The following is a 25712-nucleotide window of genomic DNA, read 5'->3' on the forward strand; positions in this document are numbered from 1 at the left end:
ACCTCCGGGTGCAAGTAGATAAATAGGGACCGCTTACCAGCGGGAAGGTAAACGGCGTTTCCGTGTGCGGCTCTGGCTCACCAGAGCAGCGATGTCACGCTGGCCACGTGACCCGGAAGTGTCTCCGGACAGCGCAGGCCCCTGGCCTCTTAAGTGAGATGGGCGCACAACCCCAGAGTCTGTCAAGACTGGCCCGTACGGGCAGGGGTACCTTTACCTTTTACCTTTATTAAATATAATTATATGCTGCAAAGTGGCTTACAGACAAAAAATTACCACTGAATGATGGGTTTGATGCTGTTATTTTGTGTAGGATGGCAGCAACTTCATCAACGTCCATGTTTCTTATACTTCTGAAAAATTCTGCAGTTACGTCATTGTCAGATGTTGCCGATGATCCTGGAAGAGAGATACTGGGTGTAGCTGTCTGATTCTGAGTGGGTGCTGCTTGGCTCTCTGGCTTGTCTGATGTAGGATTTGATACATGTTCCTTAGAACACAGCTGATGTTGTATTTCAGCATCAGGAGAGGAGGCCTATTCGCTAGATACTTCTTTAATTGTGGACACTAACGAATTTTATGTGTGCTAGTTTTTATGTGTTTTTAATATAATATAATATAACATTTAACATTTATATTTTTTTACATAATTTTATGTGTTTGCATTCAACTGTGATGCTTTTCACTTAAATTGTGGCTTGACCTTCAACCTTGTTCCCATATCATCACTGGAAGGTTGAACAGGAGGTTGTTCTTTTAAAAAATCTGGGAGAGAAAGACAATCTATTAACTCCATTGTTGAAGGATACAAGGTAGAAACTGGAAAAGGTCCATGTTTCAAGCCAACCCTGTTTCTTAAATGTCCCAAATTGAAGCTTCCATGTAAGAAAAGACACAGTTCACATCTGCGTAGAAATGTTTCACCAATTAAAAGCAGATGTGCTAGAACAACATTCTTCCATTAAGATCACAAAACCTTCAGGTCAACAAATTATACTGATCCACAGTAGGTTCAGAACAGAACAAAATAATTATTATTTTACACAACATATTATTATTATTCAGTGGCATTCCTGGGCCAAGAAGTGTGAGAAAGCATTCTTCAGTTTTGTGCAAATCTGAGGAATCAAAAGGGGGGGAAATCATTCAGGAGTGCACTGCAAATAGCTATGAGCACAGGCAGAAAAGAAATGAAAGCACTGGGTGAGAATGGAAAGGACAGTAGAAAGTGACAGTTGTGCTGGTGACAGAAAGTGCTGGTGCTGACCTTTAAAGCCCTAAACGGCCTCAGCCCAGCATACCTGAAGGAGCGTCTCCACCCCCATCGTTCTGCCCGGACGCTGAGGTCCAACGCCGAGGGCCTTCTGGCGGTTCCCTCATTGCGAGAAGCAAAGCTACAGGGAACCAGGCAGAGGGCCTTCTCGGTAGTGGCGCCCGCCCTGTGGAACGCCCTTCCAGCAGATGTCAAAGCGATAAACAACTACCTGACATTCAGAAGACATCTTAAGGCAGCCCTGTTCAGGGAAGTTTTTAATCTGTGATATTTTACTGTATTTTTGGTTTCTATGGAAGCCGCCCAGAGTGACTGGGGAAACCCAGCCAGATGGGCGGGGTACAAATAATAAATTATTATTATTATTAAAGTTGATCCATCCACCCCCCAAAACCAAAACTAATAATCTGTGACCCCCAATGTGGAGCAGTTTGGAGCCCAACTTCTCCTGCAGCTTATCCCTGTATCAGGTGAACCCGAATTTACAGAGGAAGATAATTTAGACTGTTGTTGTTTGAGGGTAATGTCATGTGAACTATGCAAATTAAATGGAAATGTAAACAGCTGCAAACATGCAGTAAACATGCAGTTGTGGCCAAGCCCAGGAGACAGCGATGGCCACCAACTCAGATGGCTTTAGAAGAGGATTAGACAAATTCATGGCTACTAGCCTGCTTCCACAGATAGAGGCAGTAGGTTTCTGAATACCAGTTGCTGGAAACTGCAAAAGAGAATGCTTTGTGCTGCCTTCATCTTTCCCACAGTCATCTGCTTAGCCATTTTAAGAATAGGATGCTGGACAAGATGGGCCGATGACTCTTCACGTTCTTTTATTTTTTTAATATGGAGTTTTATTGATTTTCAGTGTATAAACACAATTACAAAGAGTTCCTCTACATTCCAGCTTGCCCCCCTCCCTCCCCCGGAACGGATCAGTCCAGTTTGTGATTCTGGTGGATGCCATTCTTCAGGATTATAACTGGACTGTTTTATAAGAGGATGCCAACTTTCAATGAAGACACTACCAGTGCACATCTACATTACAGACATTAAGAGCCAATCCCTCTCTCCAGGAAATTCAGTGTACTGTCGTCAAGAGACAGCATTATCTGATGGAGATCATCCTCCAGCATCCTTTCAGGTATACCATAGTGTAGGTATACCTAAAAATCATTCATAGATCTTTCTATAGCATGAGACACAATACAGTGGTACCTCGGGTTAAGAACTTAATTTGTTCTGGAGGTCTGTTCTTAACCTGAAGCTGTTCTTAACCTGAAGAACCACTTTAGCTAATGGGGCCTCCCGCTGCTGCCGCGCCGCCACCGCGCGATTTCTGTTCTCATCCTGAAGCAAAGTTCTTAACCCGAGGTACTATTTCTGGGTTAGCGGAGTCTGTAACCTGAAGTGTAGGTAACCTGAAGCGTATGTAACCCAAGGTACCACTGTACTTACATTACAGTAGTAAGGAGTGACATTGAACAGCATGTAAGTTGAGGTATCTTGATTTTCATTTTCCATAATGAAGGAGTCAAGAGTTAAGAAATCCACACATGACAACTAAAGAATATATGAAAAAAGTCTTTATTTTGACAAAATATGTTCAAATTATGGCAGTAATAATAGTAATAATATCCATCATCTGAGCGGCTTCCAGCAAATGAAAACATCAAACATTAAAAACTCCCCTCTACAGGGCTTCCTTATAATACCCTTCTGGCATTACAGCCAAGTTAACCTGAGTAGAAACCTGCTATTGGGACCATGATTTACCCCAGCTCCCTCCAAGATGCTAGTAATGTGCTTAAGCAGCCCAAGGATCAAATCACTAGACCACATTGTCTGCCAAGTTTAGCACCAGAATGCTCCAGTCCAAGTGGAGAGACAGTGCAGTCTAGTGGTTAGCCTGGGAGTTAAACCAACAGGAATTGCTTTGGGGGAGCTGGATGGTGGTCCCAACATGGCAGTAATTTTTTGCTAGCTAGGATATTTTCTCAAATTTCCAAGTGTGTCCATGGCCCCAGAAATGTTTATTTTTGCTGAGGTCTGGGGGCTGAAAGTGAAAAATTATGAGGGCCTCTTCACCTCATCACCCATAAGCAATACATTATTGTTGTTATTATTATTACTACCACTATTACTAATATTATATTTAGTAGCCATATTTTTGTGCATCTTTATGCCGAAGACAGACAGAACAATAAACAGTTATAAGCCTCTATGTTGGAGCCTCCTGTTCGATGTTCCTCTGAATACCAGATACTGGAGATAAACAACAGTGAAAACGGGAGACTAATGGTTAGAGCAGGGCATGGGGCTAAAGCAGCCTTGGCCAACCTGATGCCCTCCAGCGAGAGCCAGTTCTGAGAGCCAGTGTGGTGTAGTGGTTAGAGCAGGGGTTGTCAGCCTGGTCCCTACTGCCCACTAGCGGGCGTTTCAGGATTCTAGGTGGGCGGTAGGGGGTTCTACGGCAGAAGCTGAATCCTCCTTCCATCGAGCGCTGGTGGGTGGTAAGGAAATTTTACCATCAAGAAAGATGCATTAGTGGCTGGTAGGTATAAAAAGGTTGACTACCCCTGGGTTAGACTGTGACATGGGAGACCAGGGTTCTAATGCTTATTCAGCCATGAGGGTTTGTATCAACACCTGACCAATGAGGAGTTTGTCAGCAAATAGCAGAAAACCATGGCTAGAAAAGCCACCTCTATTGGTCTGTCACCCTCCCACACTTTATTACCTGGGTTATGAAGGCGCCCTAAAGACGTTAAAGCAAAGATTATGGGATAATGCACACAGTGACTTGAGATCTCGATCACACGCAGTCTGTAGTCCGCTGGCAGTAGGAGTACAATATGGGCATGTCTTTAAGTTAACACCTTACATTAAAAACCTGACAGTACCAAATTATCGAAGGTTATTCACCAAAGCCAGACTAAATGTCTTTCCTTCTGCAGTGTTAGATGGCAGGTGTAGAGGAGTCCCCTACCAGGACAGACTTTGCTCGTGTGCCCAAGACATAGATTCTATAAAACATATTTTGCTGCACTGTGCGAAATACAAGCAATCCAGGGCTGAACTGATATTACCCTTGCTGGTACCTTTCCCGGGAAAACCAGAGGCTCACTATGTCAGGTTCCTACTGGAAGACCGGACAAACACAAGAACATTAGCAGTGGCGAAGTTTTTATCGGTGGTTGCAAGAACCAATGATCCCTATCTTTAAGTCTGAACAAAATGTTTGTTTAACCTGGAGGTAGGCTGTCTGAATTGTGCATTGCTTTGTAATGATTTGTTGGATCTCTGGACCGTAATAAAGATTGATTGATTGACTGATTGATATTCAACCATGAATCTCACTGGGTGACCTTGGGCCAGTCACACACTCTCAGCCTAACCTACCTCACAAGGTAGGGGGCAGGAGAAGAACTATGTGACCACCTTGAGCTCCTTGGAGGAAAGGTGGTATAGAAGTGCAGTAAATAAGTAAAAACAAGTTCTAGCCAGTTGCTGGTAGCAGCTGAGGCTGATGGGAACTGTAGTCCAAAACATCTGGAGGGCACCAGGTTGGTGAAGTCTGGCTTGAGAGTGTCCGAATAGGACGTTAAGACAAAGTCCCACTTGGGCCTTCTGGCGGTTCCCTCATTGCAAGAAGCAAAGCTACAGGGAACCAGGCAGAGGGCCTTCTCGGTAGTGGCGCCCGCCCTGTGGAACGCCCTCCCACCAGATGTCAAAGCGATAAACAACTACCTGACATTCAGAAGACATCTTAAGGCAGCCCTGTTCAGGGAAGTTTTGAACGTGTGATATTTTACTGTATTTTTGGTTTCTATGGAAGCCGCCCAGAGTGGCTGGGGAGGCCCAGCCAGATGGGCGGGGTATAAATAATAAATTATTATTATTATAAATAATTATTATTGGGCAGCCTCGTGCTGGACACCAACTCTCAACCTGACCAACCTTCATAGGGTTGTTGTGAGGATCGCATGAGTAGAGCCAGTGTGGTGTAGTGGTTAAGAGCAGTGGACTCATAATCTGGTGAACTGCGTTCGTGTCTCCGCTCCTCCACCTGCAGCTGCTGGGTGACCTTGCGCCAGTCACACTTCTGTGAAGTCTCTCAGCCCCACTCACCTCACAGAGTGTTTGTTGTGGGGGAGGAAGGGAAAGGAGAATGTTAGCTGCTTTGAGACTCCTTTGGGTAGTGATAAAGTGGGATATCAAATCCAAACTCTCTCTTGTTGTGAGGATCGCATGAGAAGGGAAGACAGACACCTTGAGCTCACTGCGGGGAAAGAGTGCATTACATCAAGTGCAATTGCAAAAAAAGAATAAGTAAATAATTAAGCAAGGAAGCAAAATACTCTGCAGAAGCCAGCAACTGTAGGAAACAGGACATGGAGCAGAAATCAGGGTTGGGGGATCCCATGGCTCTCCGGAGAGACATATCTATTGGCAGAATCCGTGACCAGGGACAAGAGTCGGTGGAAGAAGATTGGAAGAAATTTAAAGACTACTTACAGAAATATTGTAAAATTAATGAAGGTTAGAATGATGTTGGATAGAAATTAAGCGGTTTCCAGCTGTAATGCTTTAAAATAATATGAAAAAAGGGTTATAAACAGGTAAAAACTTAATGGTAAGGATTTGCTGAACCAACAATTTGAAGTGGAATACAAAAAAGGGAGGTATGAGGAGGTCCGGGAAATAAGCGAAAGGAAAATTAGCAATGGAAAATCTGTATGTTTTTAACTATTTTTATTTTGTATTTTTGTTATTTTCTTTTTTCATTTTTATTGTAATATTCTAAAAAACCTTAATAAATATTCTATAAAAAAGACATATCTATATGCCAACGACAGCAACAATCTGTTGAGTGGGGACTGATGGGAGTTGTAGTTTGGGAGTTGTAGTTTGGGGGAAAGGCGGAGTATACATAACACAACACCAGCAACAGCCGTTCCGCACTCTTCTTCCGACTTCTCCCGCCGCCAAAGGCAGGCCCCCTCGCGAAGGCGACCCCCGGGCCACCGCCAGCCCCCGACCCGCCTCGCCTCCTTCAAGCTACTCACAGAGGCCGCCGCCGCCGCCGCCAACCTTCCTCTTCGGCTGTCACCACGCAAGTGACAGTGCGCATGCGCAGTGCGCGCCCCGCCCACTTTTCCCGGCCGGAGCCGCGGCGGCGCTGTCGGGTCGGAAAACCCGGACTGGATTTCCAGAGAGAAGAGGGAACGGCGCCATTCGGTCACTCTCTGCTATGAGTCTTGCAAAATAAGAAGGAAGCCGCCTGTCTTTAGTGCAGCGGGGCGGGGAGAAAAAGCAACGCTTGTTGTCAGTTTTCGCATGCATGCATGCATGCATAACACGCATGCACACATTTGTTCTCGCCTTTGCTTCGTGCCCCCAGCGCGAAATTATGGGATTGCAACGTTTCCACCCGGGGCGCTGGCTTCGCTTGGTGGCCGCCGCTTTGAGACCCGCGTCGGAACTTGGGAAGAGCAGGAGGGAGTGGTTTAGTGGTCGGGGAAGAAGGGGAGGAAGGTGGAAGCCTCACGGATCCCGCCTTCTCTAAACCCAGCCGCGGAGAGGGAGGGAGGGAGGGAGGGAGAGCTTGGCAATTAATGGTGGGGCTTTTGTTAAGAGCAGGGGCTGTTGCGCTGCCCTTTGGGACTGGAGGCCGATCCCGTATCTATCCACACGTTACGGGGATTCTCTCTCTCCCCTCCGCCGGGGCAGCGGCAAGATGAGCGCTGCTCGTTATTGTCTGAACCGCCGCTTGCGCGCCTGCATTTGCAAACCTGCAGCCGCCGATGCGCATTCCGTGGGTGGCGGGGCGTCCTTTGTCAGGCTGGGATCTGTGCTTTCCTGTTCTCCAAAATAAGAGAGGAAAACCCGGCAGCATCCAGGAAAAAGCAAGAAGGGGGAGGAAGCCCGAGGAGGCCGTGGTCCACCAAAGCCTGGTAATTGTGCGTGTGCGTGTGTTCAAAATGCATATGTAAAATGGTGTTTATTTCTAAGGGAAACGCTGCCCCGTCTCTCTGCAACCTCTTGGCCCCAGAAAAGCGGCCAGGATGCCTTGCCAGATGTGTAACAGGTGGAGGAAATTTGGATTTGTCTGCAGAGGGGAAAAGCTCGCTGGGCCACAGATGGTCATTTTGTTCCCCACCCGGTCCTTGTGGCGCAACATCGTCGTGTGTAACTTGTGCAGCCCTGCCTGCGTCTACTCAGGAGTAAGTCTGCTCTCGGGCAAAGTGTGTGCAGGGTTGCAAGTCTTGGGCTGCACTCCTCTACCCCCTTGTCTGGGGGCGAAACCCCCGGGTCATGGGTAAACGTGGATAGCATTGCGCTTTTTAAGGATTTTTGATTTCAGAAGTTGGGCTAGATGAGGCATTCTGACATCTAATATTGGTTAGCAGCATTTGTAAATATTTAGAATTAAGATTGAGAATATTGCAGTCCACTGTGGCTGTTTCAGTTGCTTCCCTGTGTAAAATCCTGATGAAGGAATACCGAAGGAGTGTTTATGGGATATACATCTCCCCGCTGCCAGCTTTCTGCCAGCTTTTGCCATTTCAAATGAAGTGGTCTCAAAAATACCAAGGCGGACCCTCTGGAGCCTGGCTAACCCCCAAGTGCAAGGAAGATGAGGGACCTGTAGCGTTGCAGATATGGCTGGACTACAGCTCCCACAATCCCTTGCCATTGATCTTACTGGAGGAAGATGATGGGAGCTGCAGTTCACCAACACCTGGCGGACCATAGGTTTTCCCATCTCTGTCCATCTTGGGGTTGTTATGGAAGAAGAGCTTGCGCTTCTCCCTCGATAAATTCTGTGGCCTTCCATGGCGTTTTCAAGAAGTCATTTGTACGTTTACATTCCTATGTTTACCTCCAGACCTCCTTGTGTCACCGAAGCCAAAGCAATGTTTGCCTTGTTCCTATCCAGGCACTGACCAGAGCCAGGCCTGCTTAGCTTCAGTAAGGCTGATCTACACATGTTTACTCTGAGGTAACATATATGGAAGTAAACATGCATACGGATCAACCTATAAACTGAAATGTATTGTGAATTATCCTTATTAATGCAGGGAATTGCTTCTTTTGCTGAATATGCACATGGGAAAAGCATAATGCAATTTAGGATGATCCCCCACTCCCTTCATGCTTTTGAGCGTGGGGCAATATTTGAGGGGTTAACAGGATACATAATTAAGTGTTGAGAGAGAGGTACTTACAATGAAATTTCCTGTCTTTTATTAATCATAATCTTCAAGACTACTTCTGAGGAGGAAAGTCAGGACTCTGTGGATTTGAAAGGTAGGCATCCTTGAAGTTAACCATTCCTGCTTCACAAGAATATTACGCCTAGAGTTATCTGAGATATAATGAATCCATTATAATGGACTGGTTTTAAGGTATGTTTGAAATGAAGTTGAAACTGCAATCGTGTGCTCCCAAGATCTTAGCAGAGAGTTTTGGCAGTGATACGGCTTGATCCATGGATCTACCATGGATCTGCGACACAGGAGCAACAATCTAGTCAAGAAGCTGGATACCTGTATTGTTCTTCTTTGGTTTTATTAGTGCTGCAAAGCAAGAGAAGAAACCCTATTATTGCTACCTACTGGCTATGTTGTTGTTACCCAGTTATAATTGTGAAACCAAACCCCAAAGCGAATCCCAAAGTTACCCGGTTTGTGAGGGGGAGGTTCCCTTTCATCCCTGTATCTCAAACCATACATAGTCAGCTGTTACTTCCACCCCACAAACTTCATAAAGGTTCTCCTTAGCAGCCTAATCTGCCATCTAATTACCAATAATTCCCACATGGGCTGGACTCCAGCAAAAAGCAGAGACTCATTATCCATCATTCTGAATTCAAAAAAACCATATTCCATTTACCAAATCACATTTACATTCCATATCTCCATTCTTTATGGTCAATGACAATGCGATAGCACCCCTACCCTATCAGGTCTTGAATCCCTCAGCCCTCTAAAGTCACCCCGATAGCCGCTCTGCTGTCAATATAGGTAACTAATTGGATAAACTAAGGTATGAAGATGATGCCCAACCTTTGCTGTTTGCTTCTGGCACCTGGCACTTAGAGGTATGCTTCGCCTACACAGGGGTCTTCCAATTAGCCGTCGTGGTAACGAATAGGAAATGATAGCTCTTGCTCTTTTTTCAAGCCATCTTAGTGGCTTTCAGGGGCTATCACTGTTAGAAATTCAGATATATAAGCTTAGGCGCCAAAAGGCTCCTTAAACCAAGGTTACAGCCAGCTCCCCCAGATCCTAATAAAATATATGAGGGGGCTGCCCCCCCATTGCCATTTTAAGAGAACAAGGGAGGTGTTCATGTTGAGTTCCAGCACCTCTTTTTCTAGAAAAAAAGCACTGGGCATTGCCATTCAAATGGTGTCTATGCACTGTGTCTTGTGATCGATTTTGCAGCACAGGGCTTACCTGGGCTCCCCCCCCCCAATATTTTATTCCAGTTGGCACCCCTGGTTACAGTTGCCCAAACAGAATGTCTAGTTGTTATTTGGGGGCAAGATGGCTCTAAAGTCTTATTTTTCAAATGATGAACTGACTGTGTTTGATTATCAGCTAAACATTTGACTTGTTCAGATGACAACCTTGAGCTAGGTTAAGCACTTTGAGAACTTAAAGAAGAAAAGTCACTTTATCCAGGGACATCCACAGATATATAGGCCTATTCTTACCTCTTTTTTTTCATGGTGACCCAGACCATTCATAACATAAGAATATTCTTCACAACTGTGAGCAGGGCAGTGGGGTGGGGTAACTGAAGCAACAATTAACTATAACATTGTTCACTGCTCCTGCTCCTGCTGCACAGAAAAAAGCATTTTGGTTCCTAAAATTCATTCTGATTGTGCAGACAAAATGTAACTGATAGAATTCTATAAGATGCAGCAATAGCGTGTGAAAACAGTTAAGACCCAATGATCCCCAGGCGTGCACTTCCCCTGGCGCCAAGGCCTGTTCACTTGGTCGCAAGTGGCTAAAAGCCACATGCAAAATGCAAAAGCCATATGCAAAATTTTGAACACTATGTAGTAGAGAATTCTGAATTGTGTGAAGTAGCACTTTTGTTTGTCCTGAACTCTACTATTGGTGATTGTGTTGACTGACTGACTGATGACGGTGTAATATTCTAACTTTTTTTGTGATGAAAAGGAACATTTTCTGAGCAGAATGTTATTTGCTGTGAAATCAATCATGCTTGCAAAAGTAAGCTGTCTGTTGTTTTTTATAGGTTATTTTGGCGCTCTGGAGAATCAGAAGAAAATGCAAAACAGCGAAGTGATCAAACCTGCCAAATACTTCTCTGAAGTGGAGAAGAGTGTGTTGCTGGCATTAGTTGAGAAATACAAATATGTACTTGAGTGTAAAAAAAGTGATGCAAGGACTATTGCACTGAAACAACGGACCTGGCAGGCACTTGCTCATGAATATAATTCTCAACCAAGTGTATCACTACGAGATTTCAAGCAGCTGAAAAAATGCTGGGAGAACATCAAAGCACGGACAAAGAAAATAATGGCACATGAAAGGCGAGACAAGGTAAAAAGGAGCATTAGTCCACTTCTAAGTAATCACATCCTAGGAAAAGAGAAGATTGCCAGCATGGTACCTGAGCAGGTGTACTTTTTACAGAGTCCACCAGAAGAGGATTCTGAATATCAGCCAGAAGCCTCCAGCCAAGGTACAGTTGTTTTCTAGTGATCTACAGTAAACTTTACTTCAGTTACAGTAAGCTTTACATTCCAAAAGTAGATAGAAAATTTGCAGTTTGCTCACCTGGTGATACCTCTTGTGGTGCTATGATTTTTCCAGTATAAGTAAATGAACACAATCTATATGGATTTAACTGGTGAGTCATGACACTTGATAAGGATCATGCCCTTTCCCTCAGGTTTGTCATAGCAGCACCATTTTCTCCTGAAGAGGAGAAAAAGGTGAATGATAGGGGGGAATAAGAGAAGGAGACATTAATCTTTTTTTAAAAAAACAACAAGCTTTAACTTACCATTTGACCCCATGCCTGGTATATGTGTGCATGCATTTCTAATTATTTGGGATAATTAGTTTTAATAAGTTCACTTTATCATGATTTTATTTTTAAGCCATTTTGAGAGGTTTGACTATAAATTCAGATTAACCTTCATAAATATGTGCACATGTGAGTTTATATGTGAGCCTTAGGTTGCAATTAGGTTGGGTGCAAGAAAGTTGAAGACCACTGCATTTTGTTCCAGTACAGCCATGAAAATAATACCTACCATTCAAACTGTTTATATCTTAGTTAACACATCAAAAACATGCTTGTATCCATTTGTGGGAGGCCCACAGGTTAGATCAGCAGATAGTAACCCTTTGTGGTCAATAACCACATTTCCTCAGAGGAACTTGGTCATAAGCCACAAACCAGTGGCAGGACCAACCAAAGCCTGGGCAGGGCCTTTTCTGTCCCATTCATACACCATCCCTTAATTCTCTCATTCACTCCCATTCATGCAAGTCCACAAGGAGCCACTGTGGCTGGCACATGGGCAAAGCTGCCAACCAGCAAAGCAATGCAAAGTATGGGTATCAGTCAACCCACCAGTGGAACAGTCACTGGGCTTGGCCATGAACACAGCAGAAGCTGCAAAGTGTAGGTGCCCCTAGCAACCCTGCCTTGCATCAGCCAATTTTCACACAGCTCCCAGCAAGGACCGCTGCTCTGCCCACCACATGCACGACCCTCCACAAGGAAAGCACACACCCTAGGCGGACACCGTTAAGTAGCACACGTGGGCACAGTGGCGCCTCAGTCACACAGGGATTGGGACCCCTCACGACCCCTCGTACTCACGCATCACTGATGCCAAAGTACCGCACTACAACAGAAACATCAAAGCATTTGTTGCAGACATGAGTGTGCAGCCCAAACAGGCACAGGTATGCAAAGCACCAGCAAAGAGGATCCACACCTGCCACACGCCCTTCCAGGGAGTCCACAGAGCATTCACATCGCCAGGGCGAGGGATGGGGGGGGGCACGGCTGTCCCAAGCAAAAAGCAAATTACACTTGGAGATTTCTAATACCGGCATTGGTTCAATGTTCTGGAGTTTCAGAGGGAAGGAAGGAAGGTGGAGAGCAAAAATAACCTCAGCTCCGTTTCTCCCCTGTCAAAATCCTTGCTCTTCTTAATCACAACACACCACACTTCATATTTTCTACCTGTTTCTTACCCTCAGAATCTGTTTCGCTTTGCTTCTCCTCCAGCAACGTTGCAATAAGTATGATGAGCAAAAGATTCTGTCCTCTACACCCCAACCCTTGCTCCCTCAGTGCAGTTCAGCACTTCTTGAAAGGATTTTTTTACCCACAACTTCTCCATTCCCTCATGCTTCTGACCCCCTCCCTTTTTAGCAAGTTGAGAAACTTTTTGCAAAGCTTTGCATACAAAAACAGCACCTGTCTCAAGGACAGTAAACCTTCTCTTTTTCTGTAAGGCAAGCTACTTAAGATGGACTGGAGCAGGTGAGTTCAGTGAAAAGAGTCAAATCTGTGCTCTGGCCAATGCTGTCATCTTCCTTTTTTCAAAAAACCTACCTGGGCTCTGTCCCAATCTGTTCCTACATCCCTGAAGGCTGCACCAAAGGAGGTGAAGAGCCGCAGGTTGCCCAGCTGTGGGTTATAGCTTCTCACAATAAATCCTTGAGTTGAAAGAGTCCTTTTAGCAGGAGGATATGAATTGTAGTTCTGTTGTTCTCTTCCCTGCCTGCTTCTTTCAGTACAAGCACTTCAAAGGCCACTCTGAGCATTCCTCCCTATTTTCTCAAGCCTGCTGAATTCAAGCCCCCCACTCTGAACTTTGAAGCAGGGGATAATCTTGTGCTTTGAGGTGCTTCAGGGCCTTCAAAGGGCATGTGGCCCAGACAGCCTCCAGGCCTCTGAGGAAAGTAAAAGATCATATCAAACCTCCTGTGTCTTGGGGGTACTCTACAAAGTTCAACATGGTGTCAGTCATCCTAACTGTGAAGGCCCCTATAGAGCTACTCTCAGAGAAAAGCCTTGACGGTGGAGGCAAAGGGTAGAGCTTTAAAGAGAGCCGAATTTCCTTTTCCTCCTCTTTTTCTCTGGCCAAACATTTTTTACCCATACCTGTGCACCAGAGAGGAAGTGAGGGATGCCTAAACACCCAGGGCAGACGTTCCTCTTTCAGACGCCTTCAACTCTGAAAGCCCTATCCTCTTCCACCCTATAACCGTAGTACTTGTAGTTTGATGCTGTCACAATGTCCAGTGTCCTGAATCTGCTTCAGGATGATGCAAGCTTGGCTGTGCAGTAATTTACTGCCGTTTTTAAAAATCACATTGATATGCCATCTTTCCTCCAAGGCTGTCAAGATGGAGCCCATGGGGTTATCCTAGCTTATCGTCACTACAACAGCTCTATAAAGTGGTTAAGCTGAAGATAGCGACCACCCAGTCATTGATAGTAAAGGTAAAGGGACCCCTGACCATTAGGTCCAGTCATGACCGACTCTGGGATTGCGTGCTCATCTCGCTCTATAGGCTGAGGGAGCCGGCGTTTGTCCGCAGACAGCTTCCAGGTCATGTGGCCAGCAAGACTAAGCCACTTCTGGCGAACCAGAGAAGCACACAGAAACGTCGTTTACCTTCCCACCGGAGCGGTCCCTATTTATCTACTTGCACTTTGACATTGATAGCTGAGTCAATGACATTGATAGCTGAGAGCCAGTGTGGTGTAGTGGTTAAGAGTGGTAGTCTTGCAATCTGGTGAACTGGGTTCGCGTCTCTGCTCCTCCACATGCAGCTGCTGGGTGATCTTGGGCCAGTCACACTTCTCAGCCCCACTCACCTCACAGAGTGTTTGTTGTGGGGGAAGAAGGGAAAGGAGAATGTGAGCCGCTTTGAGACTCCTGAAGGGGAGTGAAAGGCGGGATATCAAATCCAAACTCTTCTTCTTCTTCTTCAATTTGGGCTTCAAGTCTCCCAGTGTATGTTTAACACTATATCCACCACACCAAACTGGCTCTTGGGTTGGAAAAAATTGAAAATTATTATAATGGTCATATTTCTTATTTTATTTCCCCAGAACCTTTCACCGTTATAAACAGAGAACTGTGCGATGAAGACAAAGATCTTGTACATTTCCAGGTATGCGAAGGAACCTCGCAACCAGAGCCTTCCTGTTCAGCAGTCAGAATAACAGGCAGTAAAAATTTCAGAAGTAAAGCTGCCCAGGAAAGCGATCTGAAAAAGATGCATGAAGAAGAGCACCATCAGCAAATGTCCATCTTGCAACTGCAGCTGATCCAGATGAACGAGGTCCACGTGGCCAAGATTCAGCAGATCGAGCGGGAGTGTGAGATGGCGGAAGAGGAGCACAGAATCAAGATGGAGGTGCTCAACAAAAAAAAAATGTACTGGGAGCGGAAACTTCAAACTGTTACAAAAGAGTGGCCCGTCTCATCTTTCAACAGACCGTTCCCTAATTCGCCCTAGAGAAGGCAGCAGCCAGCCATAAAATGGACTGGCGTCACTGGTTTATTAGAAGAGAATGAGGAGGGGTTCAGTTCTGCTAGTTTTGTATTTTTAGTTTGAGAGAATGCCTTCCCACTTGGCTGTGAACAAACATTAAGGAAGAGCTAAGAAAAATGTGGTATCTATTTGTTGTTTTCTAAGCCCAATAACTCAATTATTATCATTTTTGGAGCATCCCCTTATACACACAGGAAGTCAATAGGCATATTCTGTGGTGCACACTTTTTGTCTAGAAAGTTCTTAACAGCAGATACGTAGCTGGGCATTTTAGTATTTTATTTCAAGTCTGAAATTTAAATTTGTTTCCAAGAAGCAAGAATTCTGACTTATCCTCCATAATTGTTTCTTGAGGTGGGGCTACTAGCAGATGCGCAGTGTCTCAGCTGCATCACTGAGCCAGAGGACATAATACGTTTTCCGTTTATTAATAGAATGTGGGGAAAGGGCAACATCATAGCAGCAACTGCTTCAGAAGAGGGCATGGAAAGCTTTCAAACAATTGATTAGCTCTCACATTTCTCTCCTGCCCCTAACCATTAATGACGCTGCACTCAGTTTGCACTATAGGGCATGGCTCACCTGCCAGCTATATAATTTAGGGCAAAATTACTACTGCCTGGCCACTTTTCTGCGGTTGAAGAAGGCATCAAGAAAATTACCATTGTGTGTGATTTGCAGCTGTGCACGTGTACTCCAGAGTAAGTGTATACAGGATTGCAGCATCACTTGGATACTTGGCACCTCTCTGTTTGGTTCATTTCAGCTTGTTTAGCTTCTCATCATGTCAGTAAGAGCCACCCGTCCATCTAGTACGATGCAGGCCCAGTTTGTTTGCATGACAGGATCACCCTCTCCATACTGCACCTATCTCTTGGTCCCAGTCCACATGAGCCAGGGATCTGAAGTGTGCACCAACCAAATGTAAGGAGGTTAAAGTGTAGATTTACTGTGTAACTCGGGGCTATTTAAACACATTGCATTTTTACATGCAAGTCCCTGTAAAAATGTAATGAGTGCACATGGCAAATGACGATACTTCTGCCACCACACAGGGAGTGGCTGTGGCTCCTTGAATGGGTAACTGGCAAACGCATTGAGCATCACAATGTGTGACTGAGCTCTTGAAGAGTTTTCATCTTTGATGGGAGGCAAGGGAATGAGAGAACCCACCACCCTCTTAAGTAAGTGACAAAGGAGAAGCAGGCGTGTTTCTGTTTTAATGAAGCAGCAACCATGAATTTCCACGATTTCATATGTAGATTTGGCAGTTATGACTACTAAGTGCAAATGGTGATATTAGCTTTTTCTTCTTCTCAAAATGGGGCAACCTTGCTGTGTTCATTGGGCTTCAGGTGGTTTTCTTTGTGTTGGATTTCCAGTTAAATCTTTTCAGACCTTGTGCTGCTGCTAAGACAGAGACCTGGAGCTACTTAAGAGTGCTGTCAAATCTGTTGCAAAACTAGCATGATTGGATTAGAGCTGCCCCTCTTTTATATTTACAATAGCAGAGGGTTACCAGTAAAGGAGGGGGAGGCATAGTCAATTTCTCAGGCAGGTATAAGGAACATTTGGGTGTCCAGCTACAACTTGCATCATCCCTAGTCATTGGCCATGCTTGCTAGGCCTGGTGGGAGTTGTAGTTCAGCAGCAGCTGGAGGACCAAGGGTTCCCACACTAAGGGTACAAGCTTGTTGTTTAATGTTGGAGAAGCGCCATACGTTTGTCATTGCTTTCAGCACTCCCATCTTGGTATGTCAAGGAAAAGGGTAAGGAGTTTTTCCTCTTGTCTTCCAGGGCACGGGGGTGGCTAGAGTTGAGATTTTAAATAGTATATAATTGTGAGTTCGGAGTACAGTGGTGGGAATTACTCTGCATTAACTAAAGGGAATGATCATGGTTTATGGTGCTGCACATGCGCACTGCACAGAATTAGCCATAAAGGCTTCCTCTTTTTCCTGTTGATAGGATGGTGTGCTGAAATACCAACTTGGGGAATAGATGGAGATCTACTATTCAGCGAAGTCACGCTGGCCACGTGACCCGGAAGTGTCTCCGGACAGCGCTGGCCCCTGGCCTCTTAAGTGAGATGGGCGCACAACCCCAGAGTCTGTCAAGACTGGCCCGTATGGGCAGGGGTACCTTTACCTTTACCTTTACTATTCATAGGTGCAGATCATTTACATGCTGACATGAAATCCTTGCTCTACCTCACTTCTCTCAAATAGAATCAAGCTCAAAGAAATTGAGTCGCTTCAGGTCTTTTCTGGTGCGTTCCTTTGACTATAAGACCAGGTACAAATATGTTCATTCTGGAAAAACAAAATTTGTGTATTTTGGTAATGCATCTTTTACTGCAACTTCTTATTGAGGAGCTCTGTTCAAATTTGTTAACTGTTGAACAGATCTTATTAAACATCTTATAAAGTGCACACTGGTTCACAGTTAACAGATTCCCAGGCAAACAAGAAACTATCAGAAGTATGGGGAAAGGGAATGGGAAGATAACTGGAAAGAGGGCTGTGCTTATACTGTTGAGATTTTTGTGGTTCTTAAATGAGTTTATAACTTAGTATTTTAAATAATTTTCCAAAGGGAAAATAATTATGTTAGTTAATGCATGTGTAGAGCTTAAATACTGAATTCAAACCACTGCAAAAATAAATGCATTTTCCAACTTAATCCAATAGAAAACGAGGGAGCAATTGCAGCCCCAAGCCTCAGGAAATCACAAGCCCTTTTGAAAGTATTTTGAGGGGAAATGTTAGGCTACTTCTCACTTGCCTACTCATTTTAGTGTCTTTGGTACATATTAGGGTTGTCTGGTCCAAATTAGAATGGGGCTCCTGTTCCTGTGTGCAGCTGGGAATTTCAGAAGGTGCATGTGCTCTCACCTCTGCATGACAAGTTGCCCTGGCCAAAATTATCACAAACTACTACCTGTAAAAGAGGGGTCACCCATGTGGACATCTCTATAGCTGAGGCACAGCAGCTTGGACCTCATTTACCCACGAGACATTAGGTTTTGCTTAGCACCCAGATAACATTCTCCATCCTCCATTCCTAAAACAAGCGTGTGCAGCAGGCAGTTTAATTCTAACATGAAGCAGTGCAAGGAGCATAAAACTCAGCAGTGAATTAAGCTGTCAGAAGTAAAGAGAAACTAGCATGCGTTCATATATTTTATTACAGAAAATAGTAGTTTAGGTTTAGCCCCTGCCCAGCTCCCCCTTCTACTTAGATGCCAATACTATTTCCCTTTTCAATGAGCCTCAGTTTCTCAGCAGTTCAGAATGGAGTTTTTTTCAACTGCCGCTCCTGTGTCTATTTTCGGTGGAGGGGGACACAAGTTGCACTGCAATTTTGCTGCCGGTCTTGAGATATTTCCATTTCTTTCACATTCTAAATTCTGAACTTTTAAAATACTACTTTATCATTTCTTTTTTATTCCTCTTCTGTTTTCTGTTCAGTCTTACCATGTTAAATAGATTTATATACTGGACACTCTCTCCCTTGAATTTTACCCTCCCCCATCATTTATATTCTTATTATTTAGATAATATGTAGAACTCAACATTTCATCCTCTTTGCTTTTGTCTAAATAGAGTAGTTTCCTGGTATATTGGATATAGAACAGTATGAATTCCACACCACATTCAAATTCTGCAAGAAGAAAATCTAGATACTGTGAGATGTATGAATTGTGCCTTGTATTTCTTTAGCGTGTACAATTCATTTTGTTTCGGCTGTAATCTGGGGTAGAAGGAATGAGCTACGGCAAAGCCCAAAGGTTCTGCCACCTGATTCCTGGTGCTTCATATTAAATGGCCCCCCTACTTTAGAAATTTCACCATGCATTCTCCACACACCAAAGTTATATTTTTCATGATAAGGGTTTGGACCTCTTTTCAAAGGCATGCTGAGAATTCTGAACTCTGTTCAACACAAAATTTTGCTACTTTTCTGCACATGTGCTGAGTTGCAAATACACACGGCCCTGATTAATTGATCTGGTATAAACAAACAGAAATACAAGCCTTTGCTATTGTCTAAAATACTAGTTCATCTAAAACAGGCTTCCTCAACCTCTGCCCTCCAGATGTTTTGAGACTACAGTTCCCATCATCCCTCACCACCGGTCCTTCTAGCTAGGGATCATGGGAGTTGTAGGCCAAAAACATCTGGAGGGCCGAGGTTGAGGAAGCTTGATCTAAAATTTAATGGACCAGTTTCTGCTCATCAAATCAGAATCTCCTATTCTCATTGCCTGTCCTTTGTGAGATGTTGCTATCAGTTTTAGAGTACACATTCTTGACTTTCGTTTTTCGATATTTTTTCATGTGGGGTTCAGCTTCTTTATTCCATTTTAATGTTTGATTATTGTGAAACAACTTCTTATATGATGGTCCATAATCTGTTTTTTTGTTTAATAGGACTGTTTAATTGGATGGTATTTTTTAAAATCTTCGTATTTGTTTCTTTAAATACAGTATACAGAAGTGAGAAATGTCAAGGGACAACTATATATGAATGAGATGGTGAAGGGTGGGGGAAATAACCAAAGCCTCATCAATATTCAGACAAGTGTTCTGAAAATAGACATTAGAGCCCTGAACAATACGGTGAAGAGAAGTAGAAATGTTTACAAGTAGAATTCTCAGGGGTGCCCATGCGTCACCCACAGACACCAGTATGCCCACCAGTACCTCCTGTGGAACCCGTTCAAGGTCCTCATAAAAATGTCCCTTAAAAACCCACAAGAGACGGTTTGCTCTTCATATTCAGTTCCTGATCAGAGGAAAAGGGCAAAGAGCTTCTGTCTCTGCATAAATGTGGTGGTGGCCAATGTCATTTGTTTCCCCCGCCCCCCCGATTGGGAGGCGGGACTCTCCCACCATTTTGAGGGGCTCTTCTTTTTCCCCTGCTCTTAGCTATGGTGGTCATTTTGTGCCACACGCCACACAGCCTTTATATGATTGGTGCGCAGAGCACGTTCTCCATTTTCCAAGTATGCCCATTGGCCTGAAAAGTTTGGTAGTCTCATCTACCATGCCGGATAAAGTAAGGCCAAGAATCAGAGAGCTACCTAATCATCCCTAAGGGATTGGGCAAGCCTTTTAGGGTTTTTCCTTTCAAGCTCCAGGGCCCTGTGCTGCTTTTGAAATCCCCCTCTGTTTTAAAAGTAGTTTGCCATGAGACGCAAAAAGGCCCTGTTCAAGAAACACAAGACAAAATCCCTCTTATGGTGCAATGCTATGCCCCTTCATTTGGGATTTAGTTCTTATAACAGGACTACGATTTGGGCAGGCATGTAGGAGTAAGGGGACTGTTCTAATCAGATGTATAGGATTGCATCATAAGGAACTTAGGCCTGAGTAATATCGGACTGTACCATACATTTAATCAGCCAACTTTAAATATATGGAATGGCTTGCAGTTTATAATTCTGAGCTATGATAAATCTGATGGAGGTTAACAAATTTAAGAATTGGTTCTTTCTGTGATTTGGTGGAGACATTTAAATATCCTAACAAAATTACAGTTAGATCATTCTCTGTGTGTCGATTTTTAATTTATTTAGCCATTCAGAATCATAACTCATAACTTTTTGCTTTAAGTCCATGTAATTTCAGGCTTCTTAACATCATGGCAGATTTCAGCTAAGGTCTCTGCAACTCGTGACCCATGAGGCTGACTGCAGCGATTAGCCAGATGCCATGACTTGCCATGTGCTTCAGGTGCCCCCATTTCTGTGGTTCCATGTAAGCAGCAAAAACGGGAGGCCTATTAGTGAGCTGTGTTTTGTTTGATGGGTCACAAGTTTATTTAGGCCTGCTGGAATGCTTATATACCATTTTCATGACTGATCCTTAATATTTAACACTTGTCAAATTTTCAAATAGCTATTTGTTGAGTATTGCTCCTCCCACCCCAATGTCCTGCTTGCCTGTGTGGGTTTCTGTAATGTGCTGTGTTTGAGCAATGTGCCCTAGTTATACAGGACATGCCTGCTTTAAATATATAATGGTAATGCCAGACAAAACCTCTAAGCACTGGCCATAAATGACAGGCTCTATCACCCACCCAAGCTCTTAATTATGGGTGGGCCAAGTATTTGCCAACCCAGGGATGGATTGTCAGGGTCAATAATGAGGGCAATTTGGCATAAGAGTCTAAAGAGATCAGGGAGAAGAAATAAACAGTTTGGGGGATAGGGAGGATGGAATTCTGCATTTTAGGACCGGAGTGGTGGAAAGGGTGTACGGAAGAGTGTTTAAGTGGTAGATTCTTTTCCAGGGTTGGTGCCGAGTCTACCATGTTTTCATACCCATCTGCAAACATAGCTGTCAAGCACCCCTTATTTGGCGGGACAGCCCCTTATCCCAGCGCCATGTCCTGCTGCTGTCCCTTATTGATGATGTCTCTTAAATAAGCTCCTGAAGGTAATGGGGCCCTTTCTATGTCCAGCTTGCTTTGTCAACAACAAATTGTTGCTGTTTTTTGGTGTTGAATATATGCTATATGGTAATTTATGGACCTAATAGGTATCTAAAGCCATTTGCACGCAACAAAATATGTATTTTATAAAAGTAATTGTTGATCCCTTATTTTGGCTGCTGATCCCTTATTTTCGAGCCTGCTGGTCCCTTATGTTCAAATCTGTAAGTTGACAGCTATGTCTGCAAACCCCACGAGATGAATGCAGAGAGAGCAAGCTAGGCACAGAAGAACTATCAGGGAATGGTCCTAAAGTTTACTACCTGAGTAGTTCTCAACATTGTTTCATCCAATTGGCTCAGTCCTCCCAACGCTTGCACCTTTTCTCAAGTAGCAGTGCCAACATGTGGAATCCCCACTTGCCAAGATTTGGGGGGGGGGAGTGTTGGGTGTGTATGGATGCCCTTTCTTGTACCCAAGAAAATGAAGCCTAAATGTAGAAACAGAGTATGTTGTCGTTAAAAGGGTGCTATTGCCATAAGCTGTTGGTGTCCTCGGTGATTAAATCCATCACATCATTTCCAAAACTCCATTAACGCCACACCTGTACCCTAAGCAAGGTGAAATATGCAAGCGAAACTTTTTTTCTTGGTACTCCAGGCCCGTTGGATTCTGTCCACTATCACTGTTGTGTACTCTCGCAGTGCAGATTAGCTTATACAGCTTTATCACCACTAACAATGCATAGGACTTCTTTTTATTGGTGTGTACTACTTCAGTGTGCTTTTGGAAGCAATTCTGCAAATCTAAGGTACGTATTGAAAATATGTAAAAATTTCACAACTGGGAGTGCTGTGGCATCTATTAAATGTGATCTGCAAATACGGTAAATAAATTGGTACAGTACTTGAAAAATATAGTGTATAAATCTAAAAGCAGAGCAAGTTACTTCTAGTAGGGCACCCACAGATAAGTAGGCAGAATTTATTTTTAAGTAGGTGGGATGCAGGTGGCGCTGTGGGTTAAAGCCTCAGCGCCTAGGACTTGCCGATCGAAAGGTCGGCAGTTCGAATCCCTGCGGCGGGGTGCGCTCCCGCTGCTCGGTCCCAGCGCCTGCCAACCTAGCAGTTCGAAAGCACCTCCGGGTGCAAATAGATAAATAGGGACCGCTTACCAGCGGGAAGGTAAACGGCGTTTCCGTGTGCGGCTCTGGCTCGCCAGATGCAGCTTTGTCACGCTGGCCACGTGACCCAGAAGTGTCTCCGGACAGCGCTGGCCCCTGGCCTCTTGAGTGAGATGGGCGCACAACCCCAGAGTCTGTCAAGACTGGCCCGTACGGGCAGGGGTACCTTTACCTTTACCTTTAGGTGGGAAAAGGGAAGATTGAGGCTTATGGTACTCTAATGTTGCTGTGGAACCCTTGCAAGGGTCCTTAAAGGCTTACAACATTCTGGGCTGCAGGTAGGGGAGAGAGAGTCACAACATTTTGTTGCAGGCTCGTTTTACTTTCCCACACTCCAGTGTACTCTTGATGGTAACAATTGGTGTTCATATTCTGAAATGCAGCCTTGCAGCTGTGAGACATATAGTTCAGGGTATTGCTGCTGATATCAGGTAGAATACTCCTAAATAAACTGCTTTAAAGTTGACGGTATAATTACAGTTTTTAAAGTATATAGAATATTGTTGGCTCCTATACTCAAAAGAGTTTTGTGGTGCAGGTTTGTTTTTCCACAAACAACCAAGCTTTAGTTTTCTTTCCTGGCCATTGTAAAATACGTGTTTAGAACTCTGCTTCTCAAGCGGTGAGTCGAGTCCTGCAGAATTTTTTTCTAGCTGAGATGCAGTTTGACCCAGCAAGACAGACACAGTGGTTAGCTGCATGAGTCGATCTCCTCTGCCCACGTAAACCTCTGGCCAGGCTGATACAAATGAGAATTTTGCCACACGTTTGTACCTGAAGTGTAGTAAAACTAACACTGGGTAGATTGATGCAGGGGACCAAATAGTTTGTCGTGTGTTGGCCCACTATCTAGGCAAATAGAACAATCCCCTTCTCTGCTTACTGGGTATTCCTTATTGGAGAGATAAAACATACTTTAGGAACAAGTGGCCCTTCTTAACTTGACCTTCCTATTTCAGACGGGGACCAAAGTTAATCTTGCCAGTCATGATCTTTTACTTCATCTACAGTGTATCTGGGTGGTTCTGACTTGGGTTTCTGCAGATTCATGTAGACCTTCTGGGGATCAGCCACTTAAGTGGGGAGCTTACCACTTCAACATCTCCCACAAACATCTCTATGTGCAGAAATCTATGAGCTCTTCTAATTTAGTACCAAAGCCGTTTCTGCTTCTAGCAGATTAATTTACTAAACTGCATTGTGGAAAATACTGAAAACTGCCCCCACCTCCAAATAATGGATTTTTGCTCCATTTGGTTTACAGAACTGTGACCTTGTACTTCATATAGATGTATTTAAGGAATTAGGAGATCTTTATTATATAACTTAGTTTCATGATGGAATTTTTTGGTGCAGGATCTGTTTAATAATATTTATTTTCATCAGGAAGAGACTAAAGTCAAGCAAAGAATTCATAATAAGATGACTACTAGGTGTACATTTTAGTGCCTTGTTTATTGTATAATGTGTAATCAAAATGAAGGATTTCTGATAAAAATGTATTGCTAGTAGGAAAAATTGTATATGCACATAATTGGTTCCAATAAATCATGAGTTGTTAATAAATCTTGAAACTTTCCTCACTGAAAAATCCTATTGTGCTGTGGTCATTTTTATTTTACTTTTATCCTAAGTACCAATCCATAAAGTATACTGTGCAGCAATAAAAGCAGTACAGGGTAGCAATGTTATGACAGGGATGGCACCAGTAAAATTCAAAATCGAAACAAAAACAAAAAGCACCGTACACTGAGTCGGAGTTGGTATTGTTTACAATGTCTGGCAATAACTCCAGGGTTTCAGACAGGACTCCTTTCCAGCTGTACATTTTGATGCAGAGTGGGAGCTCTGGCTCTCCAGATGTTCCAGGACTGCAAATCCCATCCTTGACATTGGCCTTGCTGGCTCAGAATGATGGAAATTGGAGTCCAACAACATCTGGGCAGCCCTAGGTCCCACACTCCCGCTCTAGTTGCTAAGGATTACATTTGTACTGTACCCCTGAGTTACAGCCCTTTCTCCTCTTTATACTTTCTTGGCCGTATTTTTAGGCATTGGCTCTGTTCTTTTTCCTCTGGGTTCGCTGACCTGGGCACAGCGAGCATATTTCAAGTGTTGTGCATGTACTTGTCTATTTTCCTCCTTGCCCTGTGCGTGACTCCCATCCCTGCCATAACCTGACCTGACTTTATTTCTGAAGATGACTCTTATCTTCCCCTTTCAATTTGCTATGTCAATGGATTCATAATTCCAGCTTTCACCCTGATTCATCTCTCGCACCCAGTTCCAAGCCACAACCTATCCCTGGGGTAATGGCACTTACACCCACATAATTTATGACTAAAAAAGTTACATAACTAGAGACATACTTTCCTTAAAGTATTCTGATTTCTAGAAATGACTTCAAAAGAACACAATTGATAGCTCTTAATTTGTTTTAAACCTTTTATCACCTATAAATCTCCATTGGGGACATGCTGTTTCGGCGGCGAAAACAAAACTGAACCTTACCGGTGTGCCAAAAGAAAGCATATATAAAGAAACAGACACAAGTTCCTGAAAGCAGATTAATAGAATTCAATATGGCAAAAACAACATTGAATTCCTCATTGATCAATGTTGTCATGGTCATGCAGAGACTTTTGGACAGACAGAATTAAAGGATGAGATGTGTATTAAAAGAGCTTAGATCAGACATAAAGTAAAGGTAAAGGTACCTCTGACCGTTAGGTCCAGTCGTGGCCGACTCGGGTTGCGGCACTCATCTCGCTTTATTGGGTGAGGAAGCCGGTGTACAGCTTCCGGGTCATGTGGCCAGCAGGACTGAGCCGCTTCTGGCAAACCAGAGCACTGCACAGAAACGCCGTTTACCTTCCCGCCAGAGAAGTACCTATTTATCTACTTGCACTTTGACGTGCTTTCGAACTGCTAGGTGGGCAGGAGCTGGGACTGAACAATGGGAGCTCACCCCATCGCAGGGATTCGAATTGCCGACCTTCTGATCGGCAAGTCCTAGGCTCCGTGGTTTAACCCACAGCGCCACCCGCGTCCCTGATCGGACATACATCAGACAAAAGAACGCACAGGACCTGTGGAAAAATATATGGACTCTCTTCTGCTGGAAGAAGGGAAGATAAAGGCAAAAGGGACAGTTGTGGACGGTGGGTTGGAGTGGACATCTTTACAAAGGATGCTACTGTGATGCCGGAAGAAATGAATGGATTTATGATCAGATATA

General features: G+C 44.0%; 1 protein-coding gene across 3 annotated transcripts; it reads left to right on the top strand.

Annotated features, from left to right (window-relative positions):
• The first annotated feature begins 7102 nt into the window (after nt 1-7102).
• On the top strand, nt 7103-24065 carry MSANTD3 (Myb/SANT DNA binding domain containing 3). Of its 3 annotated transcripts, none has more exons than XM_079950029.1 (4): nt 7103-7227; nt 10553-11002; nt 14408-22289; nt 22659-24065. In XM_079950029.1, exons 2-3 carry the CDS (start codon nt 10585-10587, stop codon nt 14815-14817), a joined length of 828 nt encoding a protein of 275 aa, XP_079806155.1. In that variant the 5' UTR covers nt 7103-7227; nt 10553-10584; the 3' UTR covers nt 14818-22289; nt 22659-24065. The 3 variants fall into 3 exon arrangements, with proteins under 3 accessions (XP_079806155.1, XP_079806154.1, XP_079806156.1); XM_079950028.1 differs by having other exon boundaries at nt 7128-7239; XM_079950030.1 differs by having other exon boundaries at nt 7141-7233.
• Nucleotides 24066-25712: the final 1647 nt, after the last annotated feature.

The sequence above is a fragment of the Podarcis cretensis genome (assembly GCF_951804945.1).
Source record: "Podarcis cretensis genome assembly, chromosome: 13".
In the NCBI taxonomy this organism is placed as follows: domain Eukaryota; kingdom Metazoa; phylum Chordata; class Lepidosauria; order Squamata; family Lacertidae; genus Podarcis; species Podarcis cretensis.

What these genes read in the sequence shown, in the direction of transcription:
- MSANTD3 (XM_079950029.1), top strand. Translation starts at nt 10,585, where the DNA reads ATGCAAAACAGCGAAGTGATCAAACCTGCCAAATACTTCTCTGAAGTG. An exon ending in GCCAGAAGCCTCCAGCCAAG is followed by an intron (nt 11,003 to 14,407) that starts GTACAGTTGTTT and finishes TTATTTCCCCAG; the next exon opens with AACCTTTCACCGTTATAAAC.